The following is a 10,428-nucleotide window of genomic DNA, read 5'->3' on the forward strand; positions in this document are numbered from 1 at the left end:
GGGTTCAAACGACTTAAATTTTGTGTGTTGCCTATTCTAAGCATGTACAACACGTTTGCATCAATTAATGTCAATTTTGCACATCTAAGCTTACATCATTTAGCATGCCAGCAAGGTTCTCAATGGTAGGCTTTTTTGAGAGCTTTTCCCTACTATCCACTTAACTACCGTAGAGGTCCATTGATGGCTATTTTGCCTTTTAATAACCATCACATTTTATGAGCCGACTGAAATGTCTCACATATTCCTTCACGCACTTCACCCACATGTGGCTATGTTCGTTTGAGCGTATCTGCCGAATCTGTTAGACATTCAACTGTATTTTTTTCTCACAATAAATCTGCAAACAGTACTTTTTTTCTGCCAAGGCCAACAGGCTTATAAAATGTGATTGGCTCATAGTGTTTGGGTGTATACTTTCATCATTTAATCATTTAACAACGTAGTACGTATATTTTAAAGCTTGTCGCCAAATAATAAACTGAAAAGTGCATGCATGTAGATGTATACACGCGCCCACAATGGACCACAGACAACTCGCGCCCACAATAAACTCATCAGCTACCCATATACCATACGTAAAGTACATGACACCAACAGGCAATAATGTACATGTGCGACATCCGGATGGACGGACGGCAGGCATCACGTTAGCTCTTGCGTTGTCCACAGGGTGCAAGCAACACGGACTCGCTGTGTGTCCAACGGGAACAAGAGCACGTACGGCCACACGGCAAGCAGGAAGAAGGTGACGACTGACGTCGTCGGTGCATGGAGCACGACACACAGCAAGGTGTGTGTCCGACGACGACGTGGTGGTGACTGACGATCGTCCGGTGGATGGAATGGAACAGGAGCAGCTAGTTGCTGGGCTTTTGGATGGATGTGCATGCACATTGGTCCGTCCTGGCCGCCGGGTCGTCGTGTCTCTTGTTTCCATGCGACGCGAAAAAGCTGGAAGAAAAGGCTACCGGTACGGCGGAAGCTCCGTCGGGTCGTGTCTGGTCAGGCGACGCAGTTGAGGCCCACGCAGCCCATCCACATGCTCCTCACATGCTTCCTCTGAAAGAGAAACAAACAAGAGAAAGTACAGCGAGCTTTAAAGTCAACTTGCTTGCTGGGTCTGGAAACTAAACTATCACCAAATACAGTAGGGTGATCATCTCGAGAATTAACTAATTAATTAATTAATTAATTAGAGGGTAAAATATTTTGTTTTCTTTTACTAATTTATTTATAGCTTGGATCTGATGTACCAGTAAGCAGTTTTTCAGATGCAACGCAACCGGAAAGCAGGAGGATTTATACTGCAGTCAACTGGTTAAAAAAAAGCACTGTTATATTTATTAACAACATTAGGTGTTATAATTTTGAAGCGTGCACGACTGATGCTGGATGCACTAGGTACATTCAAAGTGCAATGCTATTTTGATGTGGCATACCATATATTCAATCTATTTCAATTTATAAGTTATTCAAAAAATCTTAAAAAATTTAAATATCTTAAGGCCTTGTTTAGTTCGCAAAAATTTTCAAGATTCCCCATCACATCGAATCTTTAGTCGCATGCATGGAGTATTAAATATAGATAAAAATAAAAACTAATTAAACAGTTTACCTGTAATTTGTGAGATGAATCTTTTAAGCCTAGTTACTTCGTGATTAGATAATGTTTGTCAAATAAAAACGAAAGTGCTACAGTAGCCAAAAACCACAAATTTTGCAAACTAAACAAGGCCTAGTTTGACTAATATTACAGAAAAAATTATGACATCATAGATATTATTATGAAAATATAACTAACGAACAACCTAATGATACTTAATTGGTATCATAAATGTTATTATTATCATATAAATTTAGTCAAATTTGAGATACTTTGACTCTCTAGGATTCTTGAAATAACTTATAATTTGTGATAGAGATAGAGGGAGTAGTATATTATTTTGGAGTATTTGTGGATCATTATTTCTACGCGCAATCTACCGTTACTAACGAGTAAACGAGGCTAGGCAAGTTAGATCCAAAGCTTGAAGAGAAGAGACTACTCGTAGAGAGGAGCAAACAAATGGTAGTGTAGGTACCCCTTTCTTCTTGCGCAGCATATCGGAAGGCACCTTGTACAGGTCCTCGTCCACCGCCGCCCTAACGACCCGCGGCCTCCTCGGCCTCGCCGCCGCGCGGGACCCGCCGTCGCCGGCCACGAACGCCTCCTGCCGCTGCGGTTGCCTCCTGCTCCCCGCCTCAAGCTGCTGGTGGTGACCGTTACTCTCCATCGTCGTCGTGCTCCGCACCTGATGACGAAAAATGTGTTGTGTCACACACATCTCACGATCCATCCATCCGTTTCCGTTAAGACAGTTTAAGAGAAAGCAACAAAACAAGGGTCAAAGGCTCAAAGCAGGAGGCACTGTGGTGTGCATGCTGTCTGAGGGACTGTCAGACACTGATGAGAGAGATGAGCTCACGGGAGGAGGCTAGCTAGGGCTAGCAGCAGCAGTAGTAGTACAGTACCTTCTTGGCCGGCTTGTGTGGAGGCGGCGAGGCGGAGGACCTGAACAGCACCAGCTCGCCGGCGGCGGCGGCGTGGTAGCAGTGGCCACCGGGCCTGACGAGGAGGCCGGCCTGCACCGCGGACTCGAAGTAGTGCGTGATGGGCACGTCGTCGTCGTCGCTGTGCTGGTTCCACCTCCCGAACGCCGGGATCTGCCGCCTCCTCCCTCCTTGCCCCTGCTGCGGCGTAATGCATGCATGCGTGCATTCGTTTATCAAATGAAGGACAAGCCAAGTTAAGAAGAGATGTGTGCTTCTTGGCTAGAGCAGATTATTACCTCCATGAATATAATACTAGCTCGCCGTGAAGAAGCAACGATGGCGGCGGATGCGTGTGTGTTATCCCTCCTTTCTCCTTCTCCGTGCCCGTGGAGGAAGACGACGACTCCTACACTCCTACTCCTAGACAAGGAAGAAGAACTAGAGGAGGCGAGAGGAGCAAGTTGCTGCTGCTTGTCTGAGCGGAGCGGAGAAGAAAAGGCCGTCGCTACGATACGAGAGGGAAGCAAAGGCGCCTTTCTTCTGGGGTGCTTTTTAATGGGTGCCAGAGAGTCCGTTTGCTTCTGCATGCGCCAGGACCATATTTGTTTTTTTTTTTTGATTGACTCCGCCCTCGGCATGCATTCATTATTAAGCGCGGAGAACGAGACACGGGCATCACAGATTTGCAGCGTTGGCAGTTGTTCCCTTTTGAAAATATAAAAATTGGCAAAATGTCGACAGTAGGATTTTATTTATATTTGATAATTATTGTCTAATCATTAAATAAGACCTTGTTTAGTTTCAAAAAGTTTCTAAAAAATTTCAAAATTCTCCGTCACATCGAATTTTACGGCACATGATGGTGCATTAAATATAGATAAAAATAAAAACTTGCACAGTTTATCTGTAATTCACGCGACGAATATTTTAAGCCTAGTTACTCCATGATTAGATAATATTTGTCAAATAAAAATTAAAATGCTAATCCAAAAATTTTTAGGAACTGAACAAAGCCTAACTAGACTTTAAAAAATTATCTCAAGTAAATTATGCAATTAATTATTTATATTTAATACTCTATAGATGTGCCGCAAGAGTTAATGTGATGAGCAATTTTGACCAATTTGCAAAATGATTTAGGACTAAACAGGGCCTAAAAATGCTTGCTGCATTGAGTGGCCATGAATTGGTGCCACGACTCTGAAAAAATAAAGGTACTGTCTTTTTCCTAAGAAAAATAAAGCCATTTTTTTTCAAACTGAATATTGCGCAGTCATGGGCTCATGGCCCTCTGAAGTAAAAATCATGGGATGGGATACATATGCATTGGCACTTCCTTGAAGGCTGAAACCAGCGTTAGCTCAGTGCACAGTAAACGGCCTTTCATTGTCCAATAAATATTGCAGTGCAGCATCGACTCCACTCCACTGCAGCATGTGATACTAAACTTTTCTCAATTGTTTGTTCTAGCACAAATAATAAACATAAAAACTTTTGTCTTTAAAATAATTTCTTTTTTTTTCAAAAAATAAACATAAAACTGGCTGCGGAGAAAAATAAAATAAAATAAAATTGAATATATATACAGCCTCTGCATATGATTTAGAAGCCGTTTTCGATAAAGTTTAGGCTAAACATTGGGAATATAAATGATTAATAACTTTTAAATTATTGAGTTTACAAGTGTGAAAATTATATGAACAGATTTGTCTTAAAAAATACTTTCGCAAAAGTAATACATATATTATTTTTTCCTAAATATTTTTTATTAAAAATAAAAGGTTAAAGATGTGTTTTGAAAACTGTGTCGTTGTCCTAAATGACTTCTATATCCTACACGTAGGAAATATGGCCTTGTTTTATTCAAAAAAAATTTCAAATTTTTTTAAGATTCTCCATCACATCAAATCTTTGGACACATACATGGAGCATTAAATATAGATAAAAAAATAACTAATTACATAGTTTTCTGTTATTTGTGAGATGAATCTTTTAAATCTAGTTAGTCTATGATTGGATATAATTAGCAAATACAAATAAAAATGATACAGTAGCCAAAATTTTTTCCAAAATTTTTCACCAAATAAGGCATGGTTTAGTTCGTGGAGATTTTTGGCTTTAACTACTGTAGCACTTTCGTTTGTATTTGGTAATTATTGTTCGATTATATACTAATTGGGCTTAAAAGATTCCTCTCGCTAATTACAGACAAACTGTGCAATTAGTTTTTGTTTTCGTCTACATTTAGTGCTCCATGCATGTATCCAAAGATTCGAGCCTTGTTTAGTTCCAAAATATTTTACAAAATGGACACTGTAGCATTTTCGTTTGTTTTTGACAAATATTATTCAATCATGGACACTGTAATTGGACAGTTCATTTGTAAATCGCGAGACGAATCTTTTAAGCCTAGTTACTCCATGATTGAACAATGTTTGTCAAATAAAAACGAAAGTGCTACAGTGTCGTTTTCCAAAAGTTTTTTGAACTGAACAAGGCCTTAGTTCCTAAAATTTTTAAAAATTCTCCGTCACATCAAATCTTGTGGCACATGCATAAAGCATTAAATATAGATAAAAAGAATAACTAATTGCACAATTTATTTATAATTTATAAGATAAATCTTTTAAACCTAGTTAGTATATGATTAGACAATATTTATTAAATAAAAACGAAAGTGTTACTATAGGAAAAAAAACCCAAAAATTTTGCGAGAAACCGAGGTCGAGGGTACGCCAGGCCTTGACTTTTCTGTCTCCGAGACTACGGAACCGTCTCGTCGTTTCACCGTTCTGCCACCTTGTGCCGCCTGTTTTCCCTGCGCTGCGCGGCCCACCTCCCCATGCAAAAGAAACTGCCAAAAAGCCGGCGCGCGCACAGAGGCGCGTCGTCGTCGACTCGTCGTCCGCGGTCCGCCGGCGTGGCGTCGTCGCCACGCTGAATCGTGCCGCGCGTCGACTGGCGACTGGCGGGACACGCAGCGCAGACCCGATCGGCGCCCTCGTTGGCCGTCTGCCGGGGCCGCCAACCCGATTCGCGCGGCGGCCGGGGTCGTCGCGCGTGGCCCAAGGCGCGGTCGATCTGCTGACACGCACGTGGGCTTCCAAGGCCGGTGCGTTGCGGGGTGGGTTCCGCGGATTGGACGCGCGGGCAACGGCAACGCATGCATGTGTGTCCATGTCCCAACGCCTCCACGCACCGCTGGCAACGCTTGATTGCTGAAATCGGAATCCGAGGGACGTCGTCGATGGCCGGGGTTACAGTGGGTCACGGTACCCGTGGGTTCGCCTTCTTTACGTGCTCCCAAGTCAAAGCCATAGGTCTGGGGGGCTCGGGCGTCGACGCAGTTCGCTTGTCGCGAGAAATTTCGATGTCGGCATATTATACTCGGGCCATGCTTAGGCCTTGTTTAGTTCGTAAAATTTTTTATTTTTAGGTATTTATCGACGTCTAGACTCGTCGTCTAGACACTAACGAGTGATGAGTTTGCGTGTCTACCTAAACCCGAATAGTGATGCAAGTGGAACACATAGATTTATTCCGGTTCGGGCTAAAGATGCCCTACGTCCAGTGCGAGATTGAGGGTCTGTATTGCCTTGCACCCGAAAAGTGCTTGTAGTAGGGGTATACAAGCAGGTTGCGAGAGAGAGCTAAGTCCCAGGTCTTGACTTTGTGTGGTGGACAGAGTGCTACTTGCTATTCTGATGTGTGCGTGGTCTTGCTTTGAGTTGCGGCGTTGTGAGCGTGCCTTTGGATGTGTGCCCTGGCTCCCCTTTTATAGTCTCAAGGGGTCACAAGGTTTTTACATGTGTTGACCGGTGATCTGCTATTTGTGAATGGTAAAGCCACAGTTCTGACCCTGTAGAAACTTGCCCATTCCGTCCTTGGAGCATGGCTGACAGCATGGTTGCTCCTGTGGAGGGTTGCCGAACCCTGTTAAGATCGTGGGGGTCGGATCGGTGATACTGCTGCGTGTCCTGAAACAGTAGGAGAAGACAACCAACAGGGGTACAGGTTAATCTCTTCCATACCTCTTTTACTGTGAGGCGGTACTTCACAGTGAAAGAGGTAAGGCTAAACAGTAGTCGGGGTAGATGGGACAGTCGCTGCCATGTCCTGCTGCGGTATGGGGATCACAGCGTATGTCATGTCGACGGTACTGTCACCGTGTGTTGGAAGCCTGGCTCCGAGATTGGGGCTCGGACGAGGCGGTGTTTGCGCCCGAGCCCAAGAGGGGTCGGGCGAGGCGGAACTTGCGCCCGAGGCCAAGGGGTCGGGCGAGACGGAATCCGCGCCCGAGCCCCGCTGTTCTTGGGTGATCTGCCTTACCCCTTTTTTGCGATTTTTATTTTCCTGATTTGGGTATCCTTTTTATGGTACCCAACAGTAGCCCCCGAGCCTTTGGAGGGGTGAAGACACCCCTCCAGAGGTTCTCTTTTTAAGGGACAATTTTTGTTGATTTGGAGCTTCTTATTTCCTTCGGGGGGTGCACGCGAGTGCACCCGCCGGGTGTAGCCCCCGAGCCTTTTGGAGGAATGGTGTTATTCCTTCAAAGGCTTTTACCCCTGAATGTTGTAGTCGGGAGTATTCAAAGGTGTTGATGCAAAAAAGATCTGCAAACACAAAGGGCTAATACCCGATTCAAACGTTAAGGCGTGCCAGCCGATTTGACCTTACTATCGGCAAAGGTGATAACTCGAATACTTTAGTCCTGACAACAGCGATGCGCCCGGATGTCACGGCTAAGAGGTACTCACGCGGAACTCGAGAATACGCCGAGCTTAAGTCGACGAATTCCTAAGAACTCGTAATAAAAGGAAAAAAAAATATGACGAAGTCGTCGAAAAGTAGATGCTGGAGTATGAGTAAAAACGTGTGTTTGATTGATTGATAGATGTCTCATTACAAGGCCCTAGGGTCTATATTTATACCCTGCTCAAAAGAGCTACAACCAGACACGATTAGAATTCGAATTCCCAACTACACGGAATCCGTATACAAAACGATGTAAATAATTAAGGAAATAACAAAACTATCCCTCGTGACAAACCGAAACTCCTCCACACAACGATCGGCAGCTTCCGGACTCCCTCTTTGCATCATCGGCAGATCCTTTGCCATAGTCATCGGCAGACTTTCTTATCTAGCCATCGGCACAATATCACTGCCTGTAGACTTAGTCACGTTCAACTTCTCCCTCATCGGCAACCATCCTCATCGGCAACTCACCTTGTAAACATCGTACTGCCACCTTATCCTGCCATCCTAGACACGTGCCCAAAAACGGTGTCAACACATGCCCCCCAGTTTCGGAGTATAAAACTATTAATGCTCCAAAATTCTCTGCAGTAATGATGCCTTTTCCCGCAATTAATGCTCCTAATTCTGGTAACCGACAACCTCAATCTGAACAACTCTGATCCTATTCCTCCGCAGATTCTTCGAAATCCCCAACTTCCTAAACGGGCATTTCTTCTCAGCCGTACATCGGCAACAATACCGTTACAAAGATCTGCCAATGTTCTGATCAGGATATTCGCACAAACGGTTACTTCCCCTCCATCCGCCCATCGGCAATATGACCGTTATAGAATGCTGCCGATGGACCGACCAGGAGATCTCGCACAGTAAAATATCTTCAGATAATGACCGCTTCCCGTCAAATCACCTGCACAATCCCTGGATTACCGTGCGAACAGTTACCATATCCACCTGAGTACCCTCGGATTTCGCGGATGCGGCAAAGAGATAAGTCGGATTTGCCCTTGCCCATTTTGTCCTATAAATAGCTCCTTCTCGGGTACTCCTTCCCCATCACACCATTCTACTACCCAACTTTACTTTTCCAGCGGCGGCGCCATCAAAAACTCCCAAGGTCTCCGACAAGTACTCCTCTTCATCAACTCCGGCGCCCTTAAACGCTTCCTTCGCAGCAAGATGGCTGTCGGCTTCGTCGTCCCTGAGGTCAAATCTCCACCCCGTCTCCTGTATTTTTCTTCATATCCCTGTTCACTCGCAATTCATTTTACTGAATATCTTCTTTTTCTTTTCTCTTTGTATTTCTTTTTATTCCCAAAAATCACTAGGAATTGTCCAATAAAATTGTCATCCCTACTGATCAACCACACCTCCAATGTCTCGGTCCTCTAGGAGATCCAGATCCAACCGACCTTATTAATGCAGAAACCAACAGGATCCCCTTCAGAACTGAAAATTTTTCTTTAGATCTGTGGAAAGATACCTTCCGCTCTTGGCCCAGCCCAACTGTAGGGTGGAAAGACTGGTTCTTGAGGGTCAGCAATAATGAAGTTCAGTGGGGTGAAAGGAAGCTAGCCCAATGCATTAGGTTGTCCATTGCCGATATGCATAGGAACGAGTCACTGCTGATAGCTGCATCCTACTTTTGGTCAGACACCCTCAATGCTTTTACCTTTGGCCACGGTCCTGCTTCTCCTACCCTTGCCGATGTAGCCATGCTTACCGGTCTAGATATATCTTCTACCGATAGCACCCACTTTTTTGATACTGCCCCTAGTGCCAAAGTGGAGACTCGCGCTATCGGCGGTTGGTCAGGGTACATTCAGAAGTATCGTGGGAAAGGATCTGTCACCATAAAGGAACAAACCACCTTTCTGAACATGTGGCTGGACAAATTTGTATTCTGTGGTCGATCGGCAGGACCGACTTCTGTCTACCTATCGGCAGCAGAAAGACTGGCTAATGGTGGCCGATTCCCTCTCGGCCGATACTTGCTTGGCGCTGCCTACCACCTTCTCCATCAAGTAGCCCAGAAACTTCTGCTCGGCCAATCCACTGGCAACATGGGAGGCCCCTGGTGGTTTGTCAACATGTGGCTCAATCTGCATCTGCACAAGCGTCTCAACTTCAACCTGTTCACACAGCGTTTCCCAAGAGGTATAGCTGAAAACCATGTATTGGGTGAAGAGGAATCGGCAACACGCGCCCCCTTGAACTTCGGTGAAGCTGTCATAGTTCTGCCTGGTTCAGGGGGTAATCCAGATCAGATCAGTCGATTCTTCCAGACTCTGTATGAGGGTTTGGCCAGAGACGAACGACCATGGTTGGCTTATGATGACCCAGATAGCATGCTCCCTCTGACCTTCAATCCATTTGACGAAGCTCTTGACAGGGACAACGAGGCGATGATGGCAATTGTGACTCCCAGAATCATTCCAGTGAATTTCTTTGGTAGCACAAAAACCTCTCCTCAGACTTATGAATTTTATAATCCATCGGCATTAGCTCGCCAGTTAGCTTTCGGCCAGTTGACGATTGCACTTCCTTATGCCGATGTGATAAAACCCAGAGAAACCATCAACAACCTTCTTGAGTGGATTCGAGTAGCCCAACTACCACCAAACGCCGATACAGATGTAGATCTGTCAGAATGGGTTCCGGCTGCTTTTATCACTCAGGCATACAAGTTATGGTGGGCAGAGTGGAAAGAGCATCTATTCTGCAGATCGGCCCTTTCATACCGCGGCATGATCGACTCCGAATACGAAGTTCCCGATGACACTGTAAGTATCTTATACCGATGCTCTATTTTCTCAATATTACTTCCATCGGTAGCTTACCCTTATGTTCCTTTTGCAGGTCGACAACATCCCTCCATCGGTTAGCAGGAGTGGCAAGCCGATTGACTTGTTTCCATCAGGCCCGATTTCCTCCATCGGCCACAATGCTCCCACCCTGGCTTCCATCGTGCATCGGGGTGTGCGTCTCAGGAAAGTCACCACCAGGAGAACCCAGACATCACCAACGGTAGCTGCTCCCACTCTGGCGCGAGCTTTCAAGGCAATTTGTTAAATCTTTTCCTTTATGCTGAATATCTTTACATCGGCTATATTTATGCTTATAAACTCTTGTTCG

At 44.9% G+C, this 10,428-nt stretch overlaps 1 protein-coding gene across 2 annotated transcripts; it reads right to left on the reverse strand.

Annotated features, from left to right (window-relative positions):
• Positions 426-3,096, reverse strand: LOC8064080. Of its 2 annotated transcripts, none has more exons than XM_002443152.2 (4): positions 2,832-3,096; positions 2,515-2,730; positions 2,085-2,294; positions 426-1,062 (listed from the first exon to the last, which is right to left on the reverse strand). In XM_002443152.2, the coding sequence occupies exons 1-4, from the start codon at positions 2,835-2,837 to the stop codon at positions 1,006-1,008; spliced, it is 489 nt and encodes a 162-aa protein (XP_002443197.2). In that variant the 5' UTR covers positions 2,838-3,096; the 3' UTR covers positions 426-1,005. The 2 variants fall into 2 exon arrangements, with proteins under 2 accessions (XP_002443197.2, XP_021301632.1); XM_021445957.1 differs by having other exon boundaries at positions 2,515-2,733.

The sequence above is a fragment of the Sorghum bicolor genome, chromosome 8, assembly GCF_000003195.3.
Source record: "Sorghum bicolor cultivar BTx623 chromosome 8, Sorghum_bicolor_NCBIv3, whole genome shotgun sequence".
NCBI classification, from domain to species: domain Eukaryota; kingdom Viridiplantae; phylum Streptophyta; class Magnoliopsida; order Poales; family Poaceae; genus Sorghum; species Sorghum bicolor.